At 45.1% G+C, this 25,820-nt stretch overlaps 16 protein-coding genes across 16 annotated transcripts; 8 read left to right on the top strand and 8 right to left on the bottom strand.

Annotated features, from left to right (window-relative positions):
• Positions 1-144: 144 nt before the first annotated feature.
• RNQ1 (LALA0S11e01134g1_1) lies at positions 145-1,389 on the top strand (the record flags this gene model as incomplete). The annotated part of the gene is made up of 1 exon (XM_022775132.1): positions 145-1,389. One exon carries the CDS (start codon positions 145-147, stop codon positions 1,387-1,389), a length of 1,245 nt encoding a protein of 414 aa, XP_022630514.1.
• An 832-nt stretch (positions 1,390-2,221) lies between these two features.
• On the top strand, positions 2,222-2,608 carry SDH7 (LALA0S11e01112g1_1; the record flags this gene model as incomplete). The annotated part of the gene is made up of 1 exon (XM_022775131.1): positions 2,222-2,608. One exon carries the CDS (start codon positions 2,222-2,224, stop codon positions 2,606-2,608), a length of 387 nt encoding a protein of 128 aa, XP_022630513.1.
• Positions 2,609-3,168: 560 nt separating this feature from the next.
• Positions 3,169-4,077, top strand: RRP7 (LALA0S11e01090g1_1; the record flags this gene model as incomplete). The annotated part of the gene is made up of 1 exon (XM_022775130.1): positions 3,169-4,077. One exon carries the CDS (start codon positions 3,169-3,171, stop codon positions 4,075-4,077), a length of 909 nt encoding a protein of 302 aa, XP_022630512.1.
• Positions 4,078-4,183: 106 nt separating this feature from the next.
• STE50 (LALA0S11e01068g1_1) lies at positions 4,184-5,143 on the bottom strand (the record flags this gene model as incomplete). Its single annotated transcript, XM_022775129.1, has 1 exon — positions 4,184-5,143. The coding sequence occupies one exon, from the start codon at positions 5,141-5,143 to the stop codon at positions 4,184-4,186; it is 960 nt and encodes a 319-aa protein (XP_022630511.1).
• A 1,526-nt stretch (positions 5,144-6,669) lies between these two features.
• Positions 6,670-6,936, bottom strand: EMI1 (LALA0S11e01046g1_1; the record flags this gene model as incomplete). Its single annotated transcript, XM_022775128.1, has 1 exon — positions 6,670-6,936. The coding sequence occupies one exon, from the start codon at positions 6,934-6,936 to the stop codon at positions 6,670-6,672; it is 267 nt and encodes an 88-aa protein (XP_022630510.1).
• Positions 6,937-7,132: 196 nt separating this feature from the next.
• MXR2 (LALA0S11e01024g1_1) lies at positions 7,133-7,624 on the top strand (the record flags this gene model as incomplete). Its single annotated transcript, XM_022775127.1, has 1 exon — positions 7,133-7,624. One exon carries the CDS (start codon positions 7,133-7,135, stop codon positions 7,622-7,624), a length of 492 nt encoding a protein of 163 aa, XP_022630509.1.
• Positions 7,625-7,746: 122 nt separating this feature from the next.
• Positions 7,747-8,751, bottom strand: LSB5 (LALA0S11e01002g1_1; the record flags this gene model as incomplete). The annotated part of the gene is made up of 1 exon (XM_022775126.1): positions 7,747-8,751. The coding sequence occupies one exon, from the start codon at positions 8,749-8,751 to the stop codon at positions 7,747-7,749; it is 1,005 nt and encodes a 334-aa protein (XP_022630508.1).
• A 334-nt stretch (positions 8,752-9,085) lies between these two features.
• Positions 9,086-9,505, top strand: GRX1 (LALA0S11e00980g1_1; the record flags this gene model as incomplete). Its single annotated transcript, XM_022775125.1, has 1 exon — positions 9,086-9,505. One exon carries the CDS (start codon positions 9,086-9,088, stop codon positions 9,503-9,505), a length of 420 nt encoding a protein of 139 aa, XP_022630507.1.
• Positions 9,506-10,242: 737 nt separating this feature from the next.
• On the bottom strand, positions 10,243-11,982 carry LALA0_S11e00958g (LALA0S11e00958g1_1; the record flags this gene model as incomplete). The annotated part of the gene is made up of 1 exon (XM_022775124.1): positions 10,243-11,982. The coding sequence occupies one exon, from the start codon at positions 11,980-11,982 to the stop codon at positions 10,243-10,245; it is 1,740 nt and encodes a 579-aa protein (XP_022630506.1).
• Positions 11,983-12,055: 73 nt separating this feature from the next.
• On the bottom strand, positions 12,056-12,592 carry LALA0_S11e00936g (LALA0S11e00936g1_1; the record flags this gene model as incomplete). The annotated part of the gene is made up of 1 exon (XM_022775123.1): positions 12,056-12,592. One exon carries the CDS (start codon positions 12,590-12,592, stop codon positions 12,056-12,058), a length of 537 nt encoding a protein of 178 aa, XP_022630505.1.
• A 668-nt stretch (positions 12,593-13,260) lies between these two features.
• On the bottom strand, positions 13,261-14,658 carry GFD2 (LALA0S11e00914g1_1; the record flags this gene model as incomplete). Its single annotated transcript, XM_022775121.1, has 1 exon — positions 13,261-14,658. One exon carries the CDS (start codon positions 14,656-14,658, stop codon positions 13,261-13,263), a length of 1,398 nt encoding a protein of 465 aa, XP_022630504.1.
• Positions 14,659-15,281: 623 nt separating this feature from the next.
• Positions 15,282-16,778, top strand: SRO9 (LALA0S11e00892g1_1; the record flags this gene model as incomplete). Its single annotated transcript, XM_022775120.1, has 1 exon — positions 15,282-16,778. One exon carries the CDS (start codon positions 15,282-15,284, stop codon positions 16,776-16,778), a length of 1,497 nt encoding a protein of 498 aa, XP_022630503.1.
• Positions 16,779-18,118: 1,340 nt separating this feature from the next.
• Positions 18,119-19,630, top strand: ATG22 (LALA0S11e00870g1_1; the record flags this gene model as incomplete). The annotated part of the gene is made up of 1 exon (XM_022775119.1): positions 18,119-19,630. One exon carries the CDS (start codon positions 18,119-18,121, stop codon positions 19,628-19,630), a length of 1,512 nt encoding a protein of 503 aa, XP_022630502.1.
• Positions 19,631-19,702: 72 nt separating this feature from the next.
• GID7 (LALA0S11e00848g1_1) lies at positions 19,703-21,955 on the bottom strand (the record flags this gene model as incomplete). The annotated part of the gene is made up of 1 exon (XM_022775118.1): positions 19,703-21,955. The coding sequence occupies one exon, from the start codon at positions 21,953-21,955 to the stop codon at positions 19,703-19,705; it is 2,253 nt and encodes a 750-aa protein (XP_022630501.1).
• A 371-nt stretch (positions 21,956-22,326) lies between these two features.
• On the bottom strand, positions 22,327-23,811 carry LALA0_S11e00826g (LALA0S11e00826g1_1; the record flags this gene model as incomplete). The annotated part of the gene is made up of 1 exon (XM_022775117.1): positions 22,327-23,811. One exon carries the CDS (start codon positions 23,809-23,811, stop codon positions 22,327-22,329), a length of 1,485 nt encoding a protein of 494 aa, XP_022630500.1.
• An 836-nt stretch (positions 23,812-24,647) lies between these two features.
• GRH1 (LALA0S11e00804g1_1) lies at positions 24,648-25,802 on the top strand (the record flags this gene model as incomplete). The annotated part of the gene is made up of 1 exon (XM_022775116.1): positions 24,648-25,802. The coding sequence occupies one exon, from the start codon at positions 24,648-24,650 to the stop codon at positions 25,800-25,802; it is 1,155 nt and encodes a 384-aa protein (XP_022630499.1).
• Positions 25,803-25,820: the final 18 nt, after the last annotated feature.

Below are 25,820 nucleotides of genomic sequence, written 5' to 3'. Positions count from 1 at the left end.
TGTTAAAATTCAAGTACCATTTCCTTAATCCATACTTGTCCTCCCAATGGATCATCTAAAGGCCACACTTTTGGACTCTCTTTACTGGCTATTCAGTGGGCGAGTTTAGAGAATTTGTGTTACTCTTTCAAGTGCATCGAAATTATGGGAATTGACCAGTTGATCCAAGAAGCTCAGAATCATTTGGCTCAAGGCAGACGCGAGGAGGCTGTAGATTCTTTGACTCGCGCTGCTCAACAAAATCCGAACGAACGCCAGGCTTCTGTGATCGAGGAGCTCATTCAAACGCTCGGGAGACATGTGGTGAATAACAGCGACGGAAATGCGTCTCGCGATATGGGAAGCAGTTTGCTGAGTACATTTATGGGTGGCTCAAGCGGTGGAAACGGCCAATCTCAATTGGGGAAATTGGCACTTTTGAGCAAGATTTTCGGCTCTTCTAATAAAAACTCAGGCGGCTTCAATTTGTCTTCGGTTGCTTCAATGCTTGGAGGCGGTGGTAAAACAAGCTCTTCCTCAGGGTCTCACTCTGCGGCTGGTGGTGGCTTGACCGGTGCAGCTTTAGGTGCTTTGGCGGGTCAATTTTTTGGCAAAAGCTCGCAATCCCAGAGTTCTCAGAACCAGTATGGGAATCAGAATCAATACGGGAATCAGAACCAGTACGGGAATCAGAACCAGTACGGGAATCAGAACCAGTATGGGCATCAGAACCAGTACGGGAACCAGAGCCAGTATGGTGGGTCGTCAGGTCAAAACAACTCTCAAAGTCAATCGAGCTTTGGTGGTTTGGCTGCAATGGCAAGCTCATTTTTAGGAGGTGGCAAGCAGTCCAATCAGTCCCAGAATTCTTCCCAATACGGCAGTAACAATAATCAATATCAACCCCAGAACTCTTCCCAATACGAAGGTAACAACAATCAATATCAGTCCCAGAACTACTCCCAATATGGCGGAAACAACAATCAGTATCAAACCAATCAGCATCCTGGACAGGGAAGCCAAGGTAACTACAACCAATCCAGTTACGCACAGGGTCCTCCGGGTGGTAACAACCAAGGTTCGCAGAGCGATTATTATGGATCCAATTCGGAAACCTACAGCCAAGGAGGCCCTGAGAAGTACGGACAAAGCTCTCAAGGCGGCTATCAAGGCAGTTACGAAAACCAAGGTGGCTATACTCAAGGAAACCAGGGTGGTTATAATCACGGTGGCAGCAGTAGCTACGGCCAGCAAGGCCAAGGGGGCTACAATCATGGGCAGCACGGAGGAAGACCAGGGACTTACGAACAAACTAACGAATTCTCATCAAACTCGCAGAATCGTCCCCCAAGCCAGGGTTCCGAAAGGCCCAATCAAGGCTTCAGTTTCTCAGGAAACTTTGTTCAGTAGGCACACAAGTGGCCGTGAAATCTGGCCTAGGTTTGTGCTGTTCTAACGTCACCTAAATATTGTTCGAATGTTTATCCACCGATGCTATTGGCCCTTTCATGAAGTTTCCTACAATTTGTGCGCAGCGCGAATAAAATTTCACAAACGTTCAAAAATACTCGACACATCGAAGAACTCATCAATGCGACATGCCAAATCACAACAGGAATGCTAACTCTTCAAGCTGTCTCCATCACGTCGTGATGTAGCGTTAAGAAATGAAAAGATGTGTCATTTTGAAGCGAGTGAATGCGGACTTCAAGTAGTCACTAAATTGGGTAAGCTGGCGTTAGAATTCCATTATGAGCTAAACACTCGGTCAAAAATTGAAATTTGAATACCGATCTAAGGCCTTAAATCGCTGCATCTTGAAATCGACCGTCTCTTATTCCAAGAAGGACCCATTCTAAAATTAAAGGGGCGAGCAAAAAAAGACCCGAAGCTAATAGACGCCTCTCAAGACAAGTAAAGGGAAGATAAAAGTCTATATTATGACTTAATTTGAGTTTACGGTCTCCTCTGGAAATGTATTTTCGTTATTTTTTTCCCGACCTCTAGGACTGAGAAGCGCTTGAATCGCATCGTAATCCTTTGTTGACTGCTCCTGAAAACTGACAAGAAGGCCACATCGGCCAGTGCTGTCAATGACTTCTATCCGTTGATCGCTCTCAGATCATGAATGTCACATGGTGTGTATCCCATCAGTTTTCTGTAGAATATTTAACGGCTGTAATAACGAACGCACACACCTCCACCATTACGAGAAGCCAAACCCATTGACATTGACCAAATCATGTTTAAACCGTCTCCGAGTTCAATGAAAGCTGCTTCTAAAGCGAGTTTACGTAGTAGAAGAGGAACACAGCCGGCTAAACCTCTTTTGCCGCCTCTTCAGCTTTATAGACGCATCCTCAGAGAACACCGGAATTTACCCGATGCCCAGAGAGAATTGGGTGATCAATATGTGAAAAACGAGTTCAAACTTCACAAAACCACGAGCAATCCACTTCATATTGTTGGTTTTCTCGCGTCATGGCAAGACTATCTTCATGTCGTCACTCAAGGACAATGGCACGAGGCGACGCTCTCCGCTGAGCTACTAGACAAAATGTCACCCGATCAAGTAACACAACTATATGAGCTCATGAAAGAAACCGAAACTATGCGTCAATCAGAATGAGGTCAAGTTACGTCCAATGAGGGCTTCCCGGATCTGCTCTTGAACTTTTGCGATCTTTGTGCCAGTTTCTAATCAGAATTGAGCTTAAGAAATTACCATTAACCCTTGTGGATGATGCCCAGGTGTGATGCATTCTTGAGAAACCTTTGAGCTAACTTCGAAAGAAACAATGAAGATAAATGCTAAAATCGAAAACTCAGAGAAGGCTCAAAAGCTCTGAAGGCCCAGGTAAATGCAAATTCTAGATCCGTTCCGCTCCATGCCGTCCAGCATCAATTTAGTATTCAAAAGAATAAGAGCGTTCCTGTGAATGGGTAGCAGTTCGTTAGCTTTGTTGAACTATCTTGACCTCACGTGACACCCTCTTCGCTTTCTTTCCTGCGTACCTAATGACCACTTCGCTTTATGAGTTGACGAAATTGGTTTTCACCATCGGTAAAGATCACATCCAACACGATACTATCAAGTCCAGGGCTTTTTGTTGATCGCTAGGGACTCGGGAACGCTTTCCTTCCTTCATTCATTCTCTGTCCGGTCGTATACTGGTTGATTAATCCAAGATGGTCTTGCGTGTTGATTCCATGAAGAACGGATTTTTAGTTGTGCCGTTCGCACTGAACGAATCTGAAAAATTGAAGGAATGCTTGAAGGAGGCCGCAAACATCGAAGACTCGGCGTTGGCGCACTACATGTTCATGAAAAAGCATCAGACGAAAAACGAAAATGAGCAAAACTGCATATTCGTTGTTAACTTACCTCTGCTCACCAATCTGGAAAATTTGAAAAAAGGCATCAGCCAAATACTGAGACAATATGGTGCTGTAGCACACGTATCGCAGCTTTTGCATAATGACGAGTTTGGTCTCCATGACGTCGACCTCTCATCACTAACTTCCAGTCTAATGTCCACCGGAGACGCTGAAGAAAAACGTTACACGCCAAGGAACACAGCCCTTTTACAGTTCATTGATTCTGCAAGTCTTGAAAATGCATGGAGCGCATTGCGCAAATACTCACAGGAACGGGAGGACTCCAAACTAGTCAGTTGGGCTTTCGAGTCGCCTTCTTTAGAGACCTTCACCAATTTTTACAAGCCAATAGATACGGAATATCTGAAAGAAGACGTTTATTCGCACATGGCATTATTTGAGCAGAGGGAACAGCAAGCTCAAGAAGAAGCGCAGTCATCCATTGTCGACGAGGATGGTTTCACGCTGGTAGTAGGCAAGAACACCAAATCTCTGAATTCTATTCGCAAAAAAATCTTCAATAAGAATCCGTTGCTGAAGCATGAAAAGATTGTCAAGCCTCCATCAATGGTGGACAAGAAGACAAAGCAAGATTTTTACCGATTCCAAATCAGAGAACGTAAAAAGCAGGAAATTAGCGAACTGTTGAAGAAGTTTAAGCAAGACCAAGAGAAAGTCAAGGAAATGAAGAGCAGGCGGAGATTCAACCCATACTCTTAAGTTATAGAAAGTAGTTTGGTCAAGATAGTGAATGTAAATTAGGTTTGTCTCATTATAATACAAAGAAATATCGTTTCAACAGTATTATTTGTTACATCGTTGTGATTCACAACCTCCCGCCAGGGGTAAGGCCATTATTTACTTCTTCAAAGTCTCCACGTTGCCGCAGCATGATTGCCGGATGTAGGCCCTGCTGTTTGAGATTTTTAAAAATCTGAACAGGCTTTTCGTCTAATTCTAGAATGCGCTCCTGATCCCCATAACAAATAACCAATGCGTATTGTCGCCAATCCTGTTCGTTGAGTCCGTGGCGTTTCATGGCGCTTTTCAGTATTCTTTCGCAAGAATCTTCCTTTGATGCCCGCATGTGTTTGAGTGGCTCGTTTCCTGGCTGTAATGTAGGAATGGAATATGGGGTGCTGACTGCTGGTGTTGTGGCATTTTGTTGTGAGGCAGTGCTTGAAGTGGACCTGTTGAGTGGTTGACGCCCGGTAAGATTGCTGGGCGACGAAGGTGTGACCACTCGATGGCCTTCAAAATAGTCCTGTTGCGGTGCATGGCTATGAGCCGACACAGGAACAGAACCCGCGGTTAATTGCTGACTCTGCGGTACTGAGATCGAGTCTTTTTTCACGACTTCAAGAACATCCAGTCGTAACCGAGAGTACTGATTTTGGAAATCCTGTAGTTTGTCGCTGACGGTCGAGTACAATTGGCTCAGAACTGCGAGGATTTCGTCTTCCTGTGTACCTTTTTGGGTCCTGAGTATATTTATTTCGAGTTTCAGGTGGACTGCAAACTTGGCATCATTCTCCATCAATTGCTTGCAATCGTCCAAATCAAGCTCTAGAAGCGATGCCCCGTCAATTGCATTTTCCCTGAAATTTTCCTGCACTTTCGCAAGGTTAGGTCCATCTTTAGCGTTCTCTTTACCCTCGCCTCCAGCGTTTTCGACCCCAAAATTGCCTATTATCTGCTCGATCCAGATTAGCACTTCTTCAACGCCCCATAGCGCGACATCTTCAATCTTCGAATCTTCGGGTATTTGGGTAGAGGATACGCTCATGACGGAGCTGTTCGAGATTGACTGGATAAATCAATGCTTCTGTTAACAGGATGGGATGAGAGAAGCTTGGGATCAAGCAGACAGGTCATATATTTAGAAATGTAATTCTTATGGCGTAGCGTCATAGGCGTGTGAAGTGATCACTAAATGTGAGGTTTTACTTACCGTCAGTGAACGTCACTTTGTGCTTATACTAGAGCTGAGACTCTCTATTTGACTTGTCGTAGGATGGTGAATGTTTTATATTGTCTGTAATGGTTTTCTCTCCTTACCCAAATCAAAGTGAGCTCCTGGTGTGTCTTGGTTTGATGATTATTCCACTACCTGGTTGACGTCTAATATTGAAAGTGACTTACTATTCTTAGTTATTGAACCAAGAATGAGATATTATCGTAAATCTATTGACTGTTCAGAGGGGCGTCTCATAGGTTGTGCAGAATATGCTCTTTATAAATTTCTGGAGAGCATTTCACTGTCAATGGAAGTAAAAAGGCTTCAACTAAATTGAGCTGGTATGACTTTGAGTCAAAACATTCTACTGGTGCCATTAAATTAAGCTGTAATATCGGGCGCTTCTCAGATCATGGTGCTGAGAAGTCGGGAATGTGCTATTTCCGGTTATCGGTATTCTACTCTTGACACTGTCATTCAAGCACGTGATTTAAGATTACTTTGACAGGAGTTTAGACGTCGAATAGAATGAGGTTCCAAGCCTTTGAAGAACTGATCTATTTGTAAGAAAAGCTGTCATTTTTTCTGTTTGCACGCCTCCCCAGTAGTTGCATTTGCGAAATTCGTCCATAAGGAAGGTAAGAATGTAGCATAAATTAAAAAAAAACGCGCTGCCAAAGTTGTAAAAAGCTATGTTTCGAAGTGCTCTCTATGAAAATTGTAAAGCACATAATGCCTACCTCTTGAAGGCACCGCTAAAGTCACCTCTATTCAGCCTACGTCGTGAAACAGAGTCAGTCCATGATCATGTTATACGAATATTATGAAGTCAAAGGAATACTTTGAGAAGCGGACCAGACTAAGAGTTCATGTAGACAACATTTCGGTCAAAGTTCAACCTTATGTTGTCCACTTTCCGAGTGATGCGTACAACAATTCATGAAATGATATCGTATCACGTGACGCTCGTCAGCGACAAGTGTTTCCCACACACACAACGACAAAAATCATCCTTTTTACCAGCCGAGACGAGCAAACTATCCATGGGGACTTCTGCCATCTCATCTTTGCGCTTGTGAAATAATGCGACGAACAGAACACATACAGCTTTCCTTCCACGCACTGATCACGTTTTCTGGCCTTCGCTCAATATTTCCCTCACGGCAGTTCATCGCAAATCGAGCCATCATAATCATTGACACGTCAATGAGAACTGTGTTCACAGGAGACTGCTCCAAGATCTCGAGAGCTATTCCCACCACTACATTCAGTATCACACTGTACGGGTTGAAACTTTTCTCATTCCATCATATATACAGCTCATCTCTAAAGTTAAAACCCTACCTCATCTTACCTCAGCTACTCTTTCTCTCCTGCCAAACGTCTTCGGAGCTGCCACGTTGCTTTGCGTTCAGTTCGGCCTGTTTCTGATACCACCGCTGGATCTCTAAAGGGTCCGTACCATGTAGAATACAGAACTTGAACTTTTCCAATTGCTTCATACACGCATTGAATTCGCCAAACCTGTAGTAGTTCCGGAACTGGCCACCGACCGAATAGCAAGCACTGAGCTGATCAAAAGCCTCGGTGCAGCTCATCGTGGAGGGATACTTTGTAGTCATGGCGCAGCCGTGTGGAGTCTTAGTAATATAGTAGGATTCCGGATCAGTTGTTAGTGCTGTAGTGAATACATTGATTTTGAGTACTTACATTAAATAATCTTGACTGGAATAGGAAGTGAAGGCTGATAAAGTTTACCGACAAGAAGTCTATAAGAAGGCTTACCTTGAACCTTAGAGTGATTACTTCTATAAGTAGATGTTTAGAAGCACTGTGTTCAGAAGAAATCTTGCAACAACATTCAGATATTCTCTATCAAGACAGTTTTCAAGTCACCCTATTCAACTTAAGATGAGCCCACCTAACTGGAACCCTGAACTTACAGCAGAGCAATTGTTAGTGCTTCGCGATAAGCACACCGAAAGACCACATACGGGTGCATATCTAAATAACAACGATTCGGGAATCTACCATTGCGCCAATTGCGATTCGCCATTGTACAAGAGTGATACGAAGTTCAACTCTCAATGTGGATGGCCATCGTTTTACGAAGAAGTATCAAAGGGTGCCATCACATACAACCGTGACAGCACCATGGGCATGGTACGGACGGAAATCTGCTGTGCGAAATGCGGCGGACATTTGGGCCATGTTTTCGAAGGCGAAGGCTGGCGTGAACGATTGGGTCTGCCTCAGGATGTCAGACACTGTGTGAATAGTTTGTCATTGAACTTCAAAAAAAAGGATTGAAAATATGTAGGAATTGCGCTGGGAATTAAAGGTAAGTTTTTATGTGGTTTGTATGTATACATTAATGAGTTTCATTCTTTTTAAAAGGTTCCCAACTCTTTTTCTAAGGTGCTTGACAAAGTTCAGATGCGATTTTGATCGCCAAAAGGGTTGTTTGAATCGGCGCGCTCCACATCTCTGGAATAGGAAGACGATAAAGCGGACTCTTCGTCTTCATCTTCGTCAGAAAACAGAAATTCGTCCTCGTCGTCGTCATCGCCGGATGCGTCTCCACTGCGCTCGTCGTATTGGCCCAAAGCTGACACCAGTTCCTCATTGGCGTGAATCAAACTGCCCAGGTATTCTCCTTCTGCTACCAATTGCAAGTATCGCAACACTTTGCGACGGACAGCGCGGGCTTGTATAAACTTTGCAGTGACTTCTTCACTATCAGTGCTTTTAGCCGACGGAGCCAGCGAGTTCAAGCCGTTCTTTAACGAGATCGCAGAGGCTAGCGAATCGCTAATGAGCAATCGGATACGTGGACCCTCTTGCGCCATATCTATCTGCGGGATCCCGTAACGCTCGTCTGCTGTCATAAGCATCGAAGCGTCCGCCTCGTCGTTCATGAAGGTCTTTCGTCTCCTGGATGGTGTGGAACGTAGACGAGTTGTGTATTTTGTTTTGACTTTGCGGCCCAGGTCGTACAGAGCCTCGTAGCTCCGACTGGGGCCCTGTTCTTCGATCATTGCGTACCACGCCAAAATGTATCCAATGCATTTTTTCACCACACGAATATGGTAGCGTTGTCCATTGGCGTCGGTGCCCGTTTGTAAAGCGATCACCTGTAGTCTGTCCAGCAGCTTGGCGTCGTTGTACATTTCTGAGAACTTGATACGTTGTGAGATAAACAAATTCAAGAGCTCCAAACTGCGGGTTTGTTGCATCCTGTTGCCATATTTGAGTTTTTTCCGCACACAACGGGCCGCTTCTGTTTGGTTACCATTATACCCATAATCGTCTTTTCCAGCACGGATTTGCTGTATCAAAGATGCCAATTCCACCTCTAAAGTGAGGTTTTCAGAGGAAACGATCCGATCTATCGTATCTGTGATAGCAGTGTGCTGATGGTCGGTGAGAAAGCCCATGATAGCTAACAAGGCGAGTTTGGGCTCTTTTGAAACGCTGGAAAAAGCCCTGCCACTAGCACTCAAGTAAGAACAGCGAAAGACACAACAAAGGACTTCAAAAGTGGCTTTGAACCGTTTCAATTGCTAACAATTGACTCTGGATTAATCGTATATCTTCTTCCAACCTTTAGATAACTTTCCTTTAAAGGGAGCAAAAACGTCATGTAATTTTGTATAAGCTGCAAATTTAATATTGAAATGGGTTACCCGGCCAGCCTCGGAGTATAAATAAGCAGAGCCCGAATGGCCACCGACCATTGAAATTCATCCTTTAGTTTTAAGCTTTTAATCTATGGAAATCTCCAAACCACTAGTTTTAGTCGTTTTAATAGCCACCGTGTTTGTTTTCCGTAGGTTTTTTAGTTCTGTTTTCGGCTCAATGACGGCATCTCCAGAGACTGTTCAAAAAGTTCAAGGGTTCATCAAGGACAACAAGATTTTTGTTGCTTCCAAGACGTACTGTCCTTACTGTCAGGCCACGCTTAAGTTGCTGTTTGAGGACAAAAAGTTGTCGAAAGACCAGGTTTTGCTGTTGCAACTGGACACCATCAAGGAAGGGTCTGAAATTCAAGAAGCGCTACAAGAAATCACCGGCCAAAGAACTGTGCCCAACGTTTTCATTTCGGGCAAGCACATCGGTGGCAACAGCGATTTGCAAGCCTTGGAATCGAGTGGCAAGCTTGACGCCTTGTTGCAGAAGGCCTTGGCTTAGACTGCGAAAGATACGTTTGCGGTGGTCTTCAGAGAGTATATTCCTGTGTAGTTATGACATATTGAAGAATAATTCATGAATAATGGTTTAGGAGGGGTAGGAGGCGTTCAAGATCAGCTTTGTAATGACATTAGTAATTCTGAGAGATAATATCGAAGTAGGTTTTAACTGTCAACGAGGCTAGAGTGTTAAGTATTGAAGAGCTCAATGACACGTTAAGGTGTGCTTGAATGCGCCGCAATACTCCTATGACCACTTACGGGTTGAATGTTGGCAAACGCTCAGGATGTGACAAAAAACATAATTAATGCGTTCAATAATGTGTCGTGCCCTTCAGAATATAGTCTGATTGCACAATTCAGGTTATGTGGGTGTCTAGAGTGTGTGCGGGAGGGATGTAATTAACTTTAACTGATGTTCTTAACGTTTACTTATTTTTGAAATTTGCAATGTTGAAGGCGCGTTACAGAGAACGACACTGTCACAATGGAATTCACGAACAGTGCTTGTAACTAATCAATTGAGTAATCCTACCTCTTGACTAATCCTCTGTGCTCAACCTTTCACCTACAGCGCCTGCTCCATTGTCTTCGTGGTTTCTATATCGACAGTTCTCTCTTGAAGTAGTGCCAACACACGCACACACACACACACACACCTATAAATCAAATCAGTATCGAGTTTCAGAGGTCATAATTCTATTGTACTTATGCGCTAGCTAAGCTACGTCAAAAAGTTTACAAAAGAGAGGCAAAGATGGCAACAATGGCCATCAAGATACCGTTGGTGCTCAAACCAGCGGCGCCACCAGTGGAGAGACTGATGGTAACCGAGGATGGACCAGAAGAACTGCCCGAACCAGCGGCAGCAGTGGTACCTGGCACAGCAGAGCCTGAGGCGGTAGTACCTGGAGCGGCAGAGCCTGGGGCGGTAGTACCTGGAGCGGTAGTACCTGGAGCGGCAGAGCCTGGGGCGGTAGTACCTGGGGCGGCTGAGCCTGGAACTGTAGTGCCCGTCACGGTGGTACCTGGAATTGTTGTACCTGGAGCGACTGAGCCTGGAACAGTGGTACCTGGAACAGTAGTACCAGAAGCTGATGAACCTGGAACAGTGGTGCCTGGAACAGAAGAACCTGGAACAGTTGTGCCTGGAACGGTAGTACCTGGAGCAGCAGAGCTTGGAGTGATGACAGAGGTAACCTGAGACGTGCTGGTCACTGCTTTAGTCTCGCACTTCTCCTCAGTGCAAATGACAGTGGAAGTAACAATGGTGGTTGGCTTGACAACGGTGGTTTCACCAGAGGTAACAGGAGCAGTGGTGGTGTAAGTGGTTGGCTTACCGTTGCTGGAGGTAGTGACGACAGTAGCAGCCTCAGAAGTCGAACCGCTTAGAGGACAAGTGGTAGTGTAGATGGTTTCAACACCGCTAATGGTAGTAGTAACAACAGATGTGGTAGATGCACCAGCAGAACTGGAAACAGGGACAGTGGTGGTGTAAGTGGTTGGCTTGCCGTTGCTGGAGGTAGTGACGACAGTAGCAGCCTCAGAAGTCAAACCGCTTAGAGGACAAGTGGTAGTGTAGATGGTTTCAACACCGCTAATGGTAGTAGTAACAACTGATGTGGTAGATGCAGCAGCAGAGCTCGACACCGGGAAAGTCGTGGTGTAAATGCTAGAAGCACCGTTTTCAGTAGCAGTGACAACGGAGGTTTTTGGCGTTGTAGTAGGCATAGTGGATACAGGGCAGTAGGTGGTGTAAGAAGTAACGGTGCCACTCTCGGTGATCGTCACGACAGAAGAGGTATACTGACCGGATGAAATTGGACAGTAAGTAGTGTACGAGGTGACAGTACCACTTTGGGTGGTGGTGACAACAGATGGGGTCAACGAAACGGAAGCAGAGCCGGAAGAGGTAGGCTGGGTGCTGACAATGACGGTGGACGAAGGAGCAGAGCCAGAGAAAGAACCACTGGCGGTACCGAAAGTGGAAGAGGAGCCGCCGGCGCTGACAGTGGAGACAGAGCCGGAACTGGAGGAGGAACCACCAGCACTGAAAGTGCTGCTGATGGTGCTGGTTACGCCGGAAGAGCCAGAACCGCTACCGGAAGCCGAAGCGGAAGAGGAACCACCGCCACACGATTGCACCAAAGTGCTGGTCCACGTGAGTTCCTGGCCCTGGGAGTTGTCCAAATGGAACACCTCGTATTGGTTCCATGAAACCAAAGCATTGTTTGCGGAATTGTCTGGTTTGACAACAATCATACCGGAACGCAAGATGTCACAGACGTTGGAGTCCGAGTTGACCGTCACGGCCAATCCTTGGTTGTTTGGCGACACTGTGACGAGATCATTGCTTTGGCGGAAATAGTACCAAACGCCCAGCGTTTGTTGGTAGTCAATCGCGACTTGGAAAGTTTGAGCGGCTGTGGCAATTGCGCTCGAAGCTAGCAACCCTAGTGCTAGTTTGCAAGAAACCATTGTGTGATGAGTTTCAGTTTAACGAGAGTGGTGAGCTGAACGATTAAGAAAGGATAAACAACCAAACTTCAAACTAACGCTCAAATGTGACGCGTAAACGTTCCTTAAAATTCCGGAATTCCCTTGTACTTATATACTCTTTCTTTCCCGCTGCCAGTAAGGTCCAAAGATAAAGAGGGGTTATAGCCAGCATAACAAAAACACGCGAAAATCCGGCTGGGTCGTGGAGAAACCACTTTCCCAACAGAAACACAAAAACAGATACGCGATTGTTGACATTCTCGGCATAAAGAGTTGCCTCGGCGCGGACCCACGCCTTGACAGATACGCGATAATGCATGTTGGCGATCTTGAGCCCACCTTGCCATTTATGCGGTTTATGCATATGCATGTAGATCGTTTTTGTTGCATCATGCATGCAGATTGAGATATGCATCATGCATGTGCAATGTGTTTTTCGTGTTGCATGCAGAGATTTACGTCGTCCGCCACGGCTCTCAAAAATGTTTCTAAAAAGGCCCCCCCTAAATGTCGTGGAAATCGGATCACAGTTCGGATCCTCGTCTTTTGAGAATTGGGTTGCAAAACGGATCGCATACATGGAACCCATTTGGTATCTGAAATATTATCGCGGATAAGTATCACAAATTACTAGGATGTATGGGAACAAGGGAAGAGTAGATGAGAGTAGATGGGAGTATAGCAGTATTTAATGACGATGAAGCGTATGATATGTCTAGTTTACTGCAGTCACATAGTCTCGAAAACAAGTTTTCCTACGCCAATGAATTGTAGTCTGAAGTTGTATTAAGCAGGGTCAGATGAGGTGGGAGAGTTGTTTCTTAGTTACCCGCTGAAGTCGAATAAGTCTACACGTCATGTAGCATGGATCTTCCTAATCTCACCCGGGAGTGGGGACGAAACAAGAAGTCAGCGAGTGATGAAACTCAGTTTATCTATAGTAGGTGCGTTATTGGAGTACGAATATCAGCATCGAGTACTTTGACCGCCCGATGCCACCACAAGTTGTGGGAATCGTAGAACACGACAGAACACCTTCCCAGTCCTGATCTTACCCACCACCACCATCTTTCCTGATCCTGTTAATGCATCAAAAACCCTACTCCTGTCAGTCATTTGAATCCCAGCCTAATCTTTTCCGCAGTCCTCTTCATTTTTCAAACGATTTCTATATTTTTGGTCACCTAACTCAACTTTCACTTTTTTCCCGCTTTCTACCTTTACTTACCACTGTAAATAACACTCCAAGCACATTTTCTATATCTTGACTTTCTGACCCGTTAAAGATGCAATGGGGTCATCCACCCACACACAACCGCCAAATTCGGTTTGGTGTACTGTCTTCTTCTTGATATTTGGGTCTGTGAATTCGATCGCCGCGTTCACGTACGATAACGGCAAAATCCTAGCCTCGATCGCGTCCCGCTTTGCCCACATCTCAATCTTAGCCGCTACACCATAGAAATCGTCCATCCCCAGTAGCTTGCGGTATTGTATGTCACACATATGCAGAAGCAGCTTCAACGTATAGTAAGCGTCGTTGCCCGCGTTATGCAAAAACGCATGCGGTACTTCGAAGAGACGCAGAATCTTGCCCAGACTCGATCCCTTGCTTCCGTACGAGATCTTGAATAGCCGCTCGGTGTCGAGCACGCGTAGACTTTGGTCACCGGAGGTCTGGTTCAGATTGTAGTCGATATTCCGGGGGATTTGCACTCCAATGCTAGAAAGCCATTTGAGGTCGCCCTTGACATTGTGACCTACAAAGGCACGTTCCCAGGTGCGTTCCGCTGCGGTTTCCGTGACCATGTAGTAGTTTATCAAAGTTTGTATGAAATTGACGCAATTGCTCAACGACATCACATAACTTTCCCCTTTGAGAAAGCAATCCTTTAAATCGCAAACGAATTTGCCGTTCCGCATCTTTAAGGATTCTGCAACAATCAAATGGTACGTCCGCAGGATTGGAACAGTGGAAAACTGACTTTCGCGCGGGTCGTAGATGGAAATGCCGATTTCAGTCACTACATTGGTGTTCCGTTCGAATGCCTCAACATCAACACACAGACAGATAGTCCGCTGCGAGGTTAGGTACCTTATCGCATTTGAAAGGTACTCGAACTCCGGTTTTCCAGGCACTGTGTTGATTTTGGGTGTGTGACTGTTGGTAAGTTTACGCAGCGCTTTTCGAACCCGCTCGTCGAGTTCTGGCTCTAAGATGGGGAAAAGTGGATCCTCTTCGCGAGCTTCTTCGATCAGCGCATCTGTTTTAATTTGTAGCTCGTTTTCTGACCTATTCCATTGCTTCCGATACGATTTCGCAATCGAATCCAGATATTTACTGATATGGGCGTTTCTGGCAGGGAACGGGGTGTAAGGGATAGTAGTGAGGCTTTTGAAGTGTTTGTTTTCAAGCATGCGAGCCTTGGATAGTCCAATGTCGTTGGATACGCCAGCTGCTGCTCTGAAGTACGCACTGATGTTTTCGGATCCCCGTGACGCCTTGGCACCTCTCACAAAGATGGCATTAGGCTCCCGCTGGTTATTTTTTCTGGAGTACTGAGATAAAGGTGGCATTTGGCTGGTTTTAGGCTTGCTGACGTTTGTACTGAATTTTTGGAAAGCTGTGCGACAAAAACTCCACTTTTTGAGCATCAACAGAACAATAAATAAGCTGATAGGCTGTTTGATCTAGAAATGAACACTCTAGTTCCCAATTTCACAGCTTTTTGGCTAATTGTTTCTGCCTATGGTGTCTTTACTAAATCTCAGTCGTTTTGGCCCGTTTGAACCGCTGAAAATACCCCTTTCACAAGAATACAGATCCTCAGGTTTCAGAAAACACCCTTTCTTGCGAATTGTTAATTCACAACCTTATTATTCTCCTTTTCGAATATTTCTATCAACTGGTCTTCAATTCCTGTTAATTTTCATTGTTCAATATTCTAATTTCAAAGCTTACGTCAGCGGCTAGGCGATGAGCTTTTTGAAAAATTTTGGTCAATTGGGCCCATTGGGAAGAAAAATTTTGGAAATTGAGTCGATGAGCTAAACCATTAGTGTATAAGAATCAAGACAAAAAGGTTTAGAAAACCGGTAAAACGTCGTATTAGCGAAACCAGAAAGCTTTTTCGAGTGTGAGATCATTGACAAGCAGTCGCAACGAATTTTTTTGGAGCATTTTCGACCATTTTTGAGCGCATTAGGTTTTCAAAGAGTGTTTCTGTCCATTTTTCGGTTCCTTTTTAGTGATCCTTCCAGTTTGACAATCGTAAACCATGTCTGATCTTGTTGCTAACGATCCGGTACCGGAAACAGCTGCTGTGGCGGCTGAAGCTCAAGAAGTTGAAAAAACGGCCCCAAAGCCTAACCTGTCACCTGCACCAGTGCCCACTACATCGCCATGGAAAGCGGTGGCAACCGCTACACCTGTTGCGGCGGGCGAATCGACCGCCAATGGGTCTTCTAAATGGCCATCGACCCAGGAAGCCGTTGAAACCCTGGAAAAACGCTCCAAATTCACTCCTCCCACACCAGCAATCAAACCCACATCGGGCAGAGAAAGATGGCTGCCAATGCAGGCGTCGATTGTTGTGTCGGGCTCCAAGAGAAGCACCGACAACAACCACAGCAATGGCAGCAATAACAATGGCAACAACGGAAATCATAATAACGGCAGCCACTCTGGCCCTGCCAACAGACGCGCTCAGTCTGGCAGCAGAAGACCTCGTCGTGCCAACAACAACAGCAACATCACAGCTACAGGTTCGAACAGCAGTAACGCTAACAGATCAAAGAAGCAGTATGATTCAGCGATTGGCAAGCAAGGTAGCAAGAAAGATTCTCAGGTGCCATCGGACAGTAACGTCTCAGGTGACATCGATGTTTCCACAGATGCTGACCCAAAACATGTCTCATCGCAAGACCCAGAATCTGTTGAGGCTTTGCACCACCGCGATGGAAATACCTCTGAAGAAAATACTTCTTCTCCCGATGTTTCACAATCGCATGACCATCATAACAACTCAAGGGCCAACACCTTTCACGGGAGAAACCAGCATGGCCATGGCCAAAACAACGGCTACCCCAGAAGAAGACTACATCATCAGGGACACGACGCAGAGAGCTACGGACCATTTAGGTCTCATCACTCCCACTCCAAACACCCTTACGGTTCGTTTGGCCAACCCCGCTCGTATCGCCCAAGGCCCTCGCACCACAAAGAGAATCAAGATGGCGCATTTGTTTCCCGGCCTCCTCATCCATTTGTAGCTGTCAACAATATCGCGAGACAGATCGAGTACTACTTCAGCGCTGAAAACTTGACTAAGGATGAGTATTTACGCTCTCAATTCGCAAGCGATGGTTTTGTGCCGCTTTCCTTGATTTCTAAGTTTTACAGAATTGTGAACATGTCATTTGGGGGAGATGCCTCTCTCATCATGGGCGCCCTAAGGGAAATTGTCGCCAACGAGACTGCCACTGTCGATGTCGCTACTGTACGGAATGAAGCCGCTGAAAGTTCATTGGACAATTACCTTGTGAGATCCAAGGAATGGCAGCAGTGGGTTTCCGAGGCTATCAACAACGATCAAGAAGCTCAAGCAGAAATGACTGCCAACAAGAAAATTTTGCTGAACGAGGAGTTGGACTCATTCCGCATTCAACCACCAGTATTCGCATCCGACCCAGTGGAACTCAAACAGGATGATAATGAAAAAGACCATCAACAAGAGTCACCAGCACAAACTGAGGCCACTGGTGATCAATCCTGAGATATCGTTTCCGATTGATTTGAAGAAAAAAATGAAAAATTACAAAAAAAAAAAGACTTGCGACGAGAACGTCCCCTAAAAGACTGTATTTGTACCATAGCTGCATGGTTTTGATCATTTGCTGTTAAATGCAAAGGTTTGAATGAATTTTTCTTTGCAAGATAACGTATGATCAACGTTCCAAGCATGATTATTTCACGACCATATCCCAAATTTTTTTATTTTTTTTTGTTCCTGCTTTTAATTCCAGTTCACAATTTGATGGTAAAATCTCCTCAGGCCGTCCCAGTTCTTCGCATCAGGAGTTTCACTTTCCAATGAATCCCTCCATAAACCACTAATTTTCATTGCCCTTTTCGTTTCCATTTTTTTGGGTTTTTTTTTGGGTTTTTTTTTACAGCGACCGAGACACTTCCATTACCAGCTCAACATTATACTTAAGCTTCTCATGTCAGTCCTCAATGACTAGGTACGCTTCCGTGCATGATCTATACGATTGATTTTTTTTTTTTTTTTGTATGTAGAGATCTGAAGGCTACTTTTCATGTTTCTCATTTGCGATCTACATGCGGATGCTGGCAGGTAGCAGCATCGAAACCCTTCGATGGCTGTCGCTCCCTGTCACCGATTTGTGATGCACAGCCAGAGCCCGGATCAGGATAAGCCCGAGCTCAATCGATTCAAATACGGTCAACTGCAAATCTCATATCACATCCTTTTTTATCAATTCACAATAGATTCGGATCTTTAGCGCCATACTTTTATCTTCTCCATCGAAATGCCAACCTCTGTCATGTCATGTATATCAACCTCTTGCATTTCATGTATTTATGTGTCGTCCAACCCAAACTCCGCACGCGCCAGATGTCCAAACACCTACCCATTCTTCTAGTCGCGAAGACTAGCTGTCATCACGGGCTCCAATCGGAAAGAGGGTTTTTTTGGAACACAGCCTGAACCAACTAAACGCAAACGACCACTAAAGACGCAGCTACTGATTCGCTTCTCTTAGGGTACAGCGGTTTTGGAAATAAGCGGTATCTTGAACCAAGAGTATTTGATTGTTTCTATTACCGTCTCAGTAGCCAAAGTAGTACCATAAGAAGCGCAAATTTATGGTCTTTTGTTGCAATTCATCAAACTAATCAAGCCATACTGAAAGAGCCAGTCTTTTGGACTTTACTATTAAGTTTTCTGTTCTAGTTGCGATTATCCTTGTAATGTTGGGCATATAAGCATATATACGTATATGTAGCTATATTATATATTAAGGTATCATTTGAATAGGAAACTGAACTAAGTTCGTCAAAATTTTGAATAATCAACCAACAACTTTCACCATGAACTACCAGGCCGTGACATCTGACGAGGAGCTGGTGCACCAGCCTGATCGAGATAAAAAATCGTCGAACAATATCTTAGGTTGGTATCTGTACTGTTTTTCAAGTGAACCGTTTATTGTATCTGCCGTTTCTACGTATGTTCCCCTTTTGTTGGAGCAGTTCGCAAGGTTAAACGGAGTGTCGGTAGACGACCATTCTCTCAATTGTGTTACCCCAAACCAAAAATGTGTCCTGGGGGTTTTCAATAACTCCTTTTACATTGATACGGCTAGTTTTGCTCTTTACACGTTCTCACTCAGTGTCCTTTTTCAAGCGGTGTTGGTGATATCGATATCTGGTTTGGTAGACATGTGGAATTCTGTAAAGTTTAGGGCTTATGTCATCCTAACTTTTGGAATTTTGGGGGGCATTTCTACGCTTGCAATATCGCAACTGAATACTTCTCAGTTTTATTCATTAGCCGTTCTAGCCGTGATTTCTAACTGCTGCTATGGTGTGGTCAACGTGGTAGGTAACTCCCTACTACCTGTTTTCACGCGCGATCTGATTCAGTACAATACAGCTCACAAGCACGATGACCATGAGGTCATCACTTCGGTGATCAGTGGAAGAGGCTCTGGTGTAGGCTACGTCGCTGCTCTTATCGTTCAGCTCGGATCTATTGTTTTGATCAAAAACAGTAAATCACACGACAGCATCCAGGCTGCTGTTTTCTTAGTCGGCTTGTGGTGGCTCGCATGGCAGGTTCCTTTAACGTGGCTTTTACAAGATGTGCTTCCACCTTTAGTTGAGGCTCAAGATATCCAAGTTTCCAATTGCTTTCATTACTTGGCGTATGGATGGCGGTCATTATTCGAAGCCCTAAAAAATGCCAGCTTACTTAAGGACGTGGTCATCTTTTTGATTGGTTGGTTCATTGTATCAGATTCAGTGACCACCATAAACTCTACTGCCATTCTTTTCGCGAAAACTGAGCTTGAAATGAAAACAGTGGGTCTAGTAACCGTCAGCGTATTATCGCTTTTAAGTGGTATCGTAGGGGCCTTCCTGATACCACAAATTCTCGCGTCAAGGTTTAAACTATCGCAACAAGGCATGATGATCTTCATCATCTGCTGGGCCGGTGTCATTCCGCTCTATGGTGTTTTGGGATTCTTCTCTGATTCCTTTGGATTGAAGCACGCCGGAGAGATGTACGTGCTTGCTATTTGGTATGGGCTAGCTATGGGAGGCTTATCAGCAGTTTCTCGTTCTGTTTTCAGTCTTATCATACCGAGCGGAAAGGAGTCCACATTTTTCAGTCTTTTCAGCGTCACAGACAAAGGTTCTTCGATTGTTGGACCATTTTTGGCGGGATTCATTACTGACAAGACCCACAATATCAGGTACTCATTTTATTTGTTGCTTGCCCTGTTGCTAATTTCCGTACCTGTCTTCAAAATGCTGGACGTTAAAAGAGGCAAGAAAGAAGCACAAGACCTCAGTAACATACAAGCATTGAATGACTAAGTTCATGACATAACCATGGATAGCCTTACGACTTTGGAAGCAGCTATCGTAACATGCGTTTCATTATATGACCTATCCCCTAACTACTTTCCATATTTTAATGAGACCATCGTCTCCTCCTGATGCAAATATATTTTTGTTTGCCGGATTCCAAACTACGATGTTGCAATTTCTTCCGAATGTCTTATTTGAAATGCGCGTCGAAGCCCGTTCAGCTTCATGGCCGTTTATAACACTCACAATATTCCCATGAAATCTGTCCCAAATATAAATCTTTCCATCTTCTGAACCGCTGGCCACTAGTTTATTGTCGTAGCCAAAGCAAGATCTTATTATAAACTGTAGCTGTCGCTGGCCGTAGAATTTTTGGACAAGTATTTGCTCCTTGAAATCCCAGAGCTGGAGCTCATGAGGTTGAACATTAATCAGAATCAAAGAGTTTTCATTTCTGGTAGAATTTTTGACGTTTGGTACAGCTAAGCAAGTCATACGTTTGCCCACACTTAATCGGGATACCTTTGAAACATGGAATCCCATAACGTCAATATTAGAGTCGCTAACTCGCTCTCCACTTTGAACAGGAGGAATTTGAGAGATATCATAAGTGTCCACATAAAACTCATGAGCCATAAGAACGAGATACTTATCGTTGCAAGTAATCTTCAAATCGTGCACTCTGGGAAATTGTTCCTGAGACAGGTTAGCGTTCAGACTTAGTACCTGAGACAATTTGAACAGAATAGATTTCGCACCAATATCATAAATGATGACGTCTCTATCAGGAGAGCCTAGAGCAAAACGCCCTTTATTACGTTCAGTTTGGAACCAACTGCAACACCAGATTCTTGGTGAGCTCCCATTGGGTGTGCCCTCGTTTTCGTAAATTTTGAAGGAGTCATCAGGCTGAATGACCTCAGCGACCATAGCATCTTCATATTCTTGGTTCAGATCAGTAGGATGGCCCTTTTTGTGTATGTCGTAGATTTTTGCTTCCTCGTTGAAAGGGCATGATACCAGATACCTACTATCAGGCGAAAAGGATAGATAAAGGACGCATTGATCGTTACCCCCAAGGACTTTGTATACTTGAAAATCTCGTTCAACATCGTAAATCAAAACTTTGCGATCTGTTAAAGAATCTGCAGCGGCGCTGGCTAAGTATCTCCCATCTGGTGAAAATTCGAGATACCATATTTCATCTGCATTTTGGGCTAACATCTTTGCAGGAGCAAAGGAAATTCGTTGGGAGCTCGAACTGTTGTCCTGAAGTAGATTGTACTGTCGGGAATCATCATCAACAAGGTATTCATCCTCGTCCTCAAAGTTCAACACGTCTTGTGAGTTTTGATATTTTATGGCCTGACTTAACAGAGTGAGAAGTCTTCCACGGGGCACCAAATCGTTAGGATCTATGTAATTGGACAAAGACCTGACCAGTAGTTGCCTTGAGCTTTCAAGACTCCCTGGCCACACCTCAGACAGTTCTGTAGAGTCTAAAGGGCATGTGAGTATGCTTGTCATCTGTTTAAGCAGTGTATCTGGGGTGAGTGCGTACGAGCTCTCTTGGTACATTAAGAGAGACTCCCATAATTGAATATATTTACGCAAGACCGTTCTGAGGAAAACCACCGCCAGCGATGAGTCCTGTTGATCAAACATCAGTTCAAGGAAGACCTGTTTATTGATCAGAACGAGCATTTCAACAGTGTCCAGTAAGCTGGCAAGTGTATTTGCGTCAAAATCTGCCATATTTTGCACTAGGGGCTCCAGGACTCCTAAATCCTTTTGCATGATATCGAAAAATCGACGCCAATCGGCCCTCTTCACAATCAGATTGTCAATTTTCATAGCTCTATCTTCTCCGGCGACATGACTGTTTTCCAGAAAAGCGGTCCTTTCGGAATTTTCGCTGCTGTCCTGTGACAAAGGATGGCCGGACTCGCTCCCGAATATTAGACTCCTCAGACTGCTGTGTTTCAGTGGAAGCCCCAGTAGCATATTCAAATCAATATGCTGAAACTGGCCATCACTTATTGCTGAAAACAGTCTTTGCACATTGCTGGATTTCACTTCGACACCCCCGCTCTCTCGTTGCAGCATGACCGCCGATTCTGAGTACCCCATCTCGTGAAGCGTGTTTATCAGCAACTTCGTGAGCTGCAGTTTATTGAATGGAGTCCTAGACATGCTCACATCGTTGCTCATGAAGGCCGTGTTACCTGTTCTAGAGCGATAGCTCGAGTTTGGATTTCCTAAAAACGACGGCACCGATACGGCGTCGGGCGCGTCACCGCTACCAATTTTGGCATTAAAAGCTACGGGCATCAGCCTAGAGATATCAGAATTGACTTAGAAAAGGTATCTGTTGGCTAAATATGCTGGTAAAAACTGGTGTTCTTTAAAGTCTGATGCGTTTTTTAAGGGACCCCTTTGTCAAAATGACTTTAATTACAGGTAAAATCGGTCACGCGACCAGCTAATCGTCACATGACCAAATCTGACGTAATCAAAAGTTTCATTACATCATTATGTACGCTATGATGGATACGTATTATAGTCCTTTATTTTATTGTACGTCGAAGAACATAACTTTGATGCCGCAATTCAAGTCCCCGCGCTTGCTCATTCTTGTTGTTTTGATGTGTTTCGTATGCTTGATGTCTTACATTGTTTTACTCACTTTTGATGCTCTGGTATCAAGCCACTAGAGCACAAAGGGCAGCACCAACTCCAGAACCGTCCTTAGCGATGCACAAGTGAGTCTTACGCTCTCCTTCGGGTCCAATTGGACTTAAAGCTAAGGCATGGCGGATCATAGAGCGGAAACCAGGGTAGTACTCCACGACGGACCCGTCACACCCAATTTCCACCTCTCCGTGGTAACGCTTGTTCAGAACACCCGTCTTGGTCAAGATGGCGGCGATTGGAACGGCTGCAAGGTATGCAGAGCGACGGGAAATGGCACGCACAAGCTTCTGAATTTCAATACGCTCGTCGTAGGTCGTGGGCAACCGCAAGCTTTGCAAAATCGACAGCTCAGTTTCCCGCAGTTGCGAAGAGTCGTCAATTTCAATGTGCGACAGCACTTCAGATGACAATTCGAACGCAGTCGTCAATCTGTGCGGTAGATGGTCTTCAGAAGTGTACTGGCCGAAAATGAGTCCCCTTCTGAACAAATCTAGAAGCACGTTTCTGAGAATTTCCCCCAAAAACATACCAGAAACCCGCTTTTCGAATAAATGGAAGCCCGGGTTGCTCGAGAATTTTTGGTCGATATCGATATCGTAGCGCGTGGTTGGCAAATGCTTGAGGTCGTTGTCAAAAGACCCCCATTCCGTGTTGATAACCATGTGCGTTTTTCCAGACTGCAAAAGCTCTGCGCGTTGCTCGTCCGGTAATTTCTTCACGTTTTCGATCTTTTCCAGATAGGCACCGTTGGTACCCGTACCGAAAATGCAACCCATGACGGGTTCGACGATTTCACCGGACGTGAGAGACCCGTTATTTTCGGAGCAATAACAGTGCGACAAAAACGTGCCTACGGTGTCATTGGCCAAGGCCACGACACGGATCATGGACATGCCTTGGTCGTCTAGATGTTTTTGGTACAATTTCACCACATCTTTGCCCAAAGTGTCCTTGATCTTGAACCCTTTGGTCCAACGGATCAAGGTACCGGACGACAACGACGTCTGGTTCACTGGGTACGAGAACGTGAACCCCATTTTGAGCTTTTCGCCGTTTTGCAAGTACTCTGGGTGGTATTTGTTGAGAAACGCGAGCGTTCTGCGGGCCAAGTAGGTGAACAGTGCATCGCTCGTCACAGTTTCGTCTTCCAGCAATTCTTCTGGAATTTTACTTTTCATCTGCAACAACGAAAACTTGTGGTTCCCCTTTAGTTCCACCGAACAAACCCTAAAATTCGTGCCACCCAGATCTGCGGCTAGCAACATCCCGCTTTCTGTACCGTTGGGAAGCCCTGTCACGTACGTAGGGATCATTGGCAGTCCACGGTAGTCTGCGTCTTCCTTGGCCTGTCCCAGGCCCTTTTCCATGCTTTCGATAAAGAAGTTCGTCAGCTCGTGCATTTTTTCCGGTGAAAGCACAAACTCTTCACACACATCGTCCACGGCCTTCGACAGACGTCCGTGCGTTTCCTGATGCACTTTATCAAAGGACATATTTCTCTGTCTAAAGAAGAGGCAGGAGCACTCAAACTACTCTAAAAAACAGGTATATAAAACTAGAAACTTAGCCAAACAGTAGCAATCTAGCGTACGGTTGTCGTAAGGTCGATTAGCGCCAGAATCTGCTACGCGAAGTATAGATCTTCTTTGTCAAACGTTTGTTCTACATATTATGTCCACTCTTTTCCATTCATGATTTTCAAGACGTCCTTTATATATACAGGTCTTGGACCATAGCCGGATACCTGAACTATAATGAAGCCGTAGAATTCCGTGATTTTTACAGATAATAAGGGGAGCGAGCTCTGGACCCGGACATCTGATCATTATTACGCTTGTTGGAATAGAGTCGAAACTTATCATCTCGCCATTGTCGTTTTAGTTTTACGGTTACGCTGGATTTGTAGAAGTGGAATTAAGCAGAGATGACGGCTTTACTAGAGACGTGAACGAGCGAGCAGTACGAGCGAACGAGCTTACTAGAAAGAATGTGTGGGTAAGTGCCAGTGACAGTGTTTAGCTATAGTCACCGACGAGAAAAACTATACTAGGGGACGCTAGTACTCGAGTACAATATCAAAGAGCTGAATAAAAAATAGACCACATCCCTAAATTACGTAATCAGAAAATTACTGTCACATGATTTTCACGTGGAACAAGTTCGTCGGTAGCGATACAGAAGCCTGTGACGAAATTAGGAAACTCATTAGGAAACTAACCATCATTTCTACTTAGACTAACCATTCCATATCTGATTCCTTCTTTCCTGAACATTCCTTACTTCACAGGCTACTCCCTCTCCACTTTTAGACCCTCAGTCTTGCTCCCCGATGTTTCGAATTGCTAAAAGTATTGTCAAAACGTTCGAGCAAAGCGTCTCGGACACCATAGGCGCAGGTTCGCATCTGGATTCGTATTTCGCAAGCGTGCCGTCCGAGCTGCTGGTGGAAGGAAACAACACCAACGAAGCGCTCCATGGGCTCAGAGTGCTCAGCTGTGACGTTGCCCAGCTTCAATTGCAGTCCTTTTTCGACTACATCGTCGGAATTGATGCTCAGCCATTGCCTCTGATTCAAAACCAACACGGCTACCTGTACCCAGATTTCGGAGCCATAACTCGAATTTTGAACGCTGCCTGCGGGTCCAGTGTAGCGTTCAACGTGTGGTCGGGCCGTGGAGGCACGTTCAGAACCGAATATCTACGCGTAGAAAGCAAACAGAACGTCGAAGATATCCCACTAGAGGCATCTGGCGCGCAGGAATATCATGTTTTCGAAAAGCTTGGGTTTTCTGTCCAGTGGACACCATTGATTGCTTCCACCTACACCTACCATGTTCTAGAAATTACTGACCAGTCCAGCCCAGCCGGTCTTGCCGGTCTCATACCGCGTGAAGACTACGTGATAGGGTGTCAAGAAGGACTGCTGGCAACGGGAGGCGAAACGTTGCTTCAGGACATTTTGAGGTCCCGAGCAAATCACGATCTGGAACTGTACGTCTACAATGTGGTCAGTGAATGCGTAAGGCCTATCACGGTGCATATTGGCGGTGACGGAAGACTGGGCTGCAACATGGGTTACGGCTACCTGCATCGCATTCCTGCACCTGTCGCTCAATACAATGATTTTGAGTTCCAAAATCCACTGAGCAGTGATCCGCAAGTAGCTGTAGCTTTCACGGCGTCTGATCAGCCCCCCTCGTCTGGCGAGTCTTTCATTCCAGCGGGCACTTCTGCGACCATTCCTGATGTCCCGGATACCGCACCTTCCAGCACTTCGCAATTTATTGTCCCACCACCCACTCACAGACGCAAGACCAGAAACACTAATGCTACCGCTGCTGCTGCGTCTATCCAAGATTATTTCCAAGAAGGAAAAGACCCCAGTCCTGCGTCTGCTACAAAACGCTCCTCAAACTCGCCACCACCTCCACCACCAGTTCTGGCACATAAAGAAGCACCGGTTGAGGACAGTGCAGAGTCATAGCGTGTGCTTCAATAATCG

The sequence above is a fragment of the Lachancea lanzarotensis genome, scaffold LALA0S11, assembly GCF_000938715.1.
Source record: "Lachancea lanzarotensis genome assembly LALA0, scaffold LALA0S11, whole genome shotgun sequence".
In the NCBI taxonomy this organism is placed as follows: Eukaryota; Fungi; Ascomycota; class Saccharomycetes; order Saccharomycetales; family Saccharomycetaceae; genus Lachancea; species Lachancea lanzarotensis.
The sequence above is the reverse complement of the archived record's forward strand: the minus strand, read 5'-3'. Positions and strand labels throughout refer to the sequence as shown.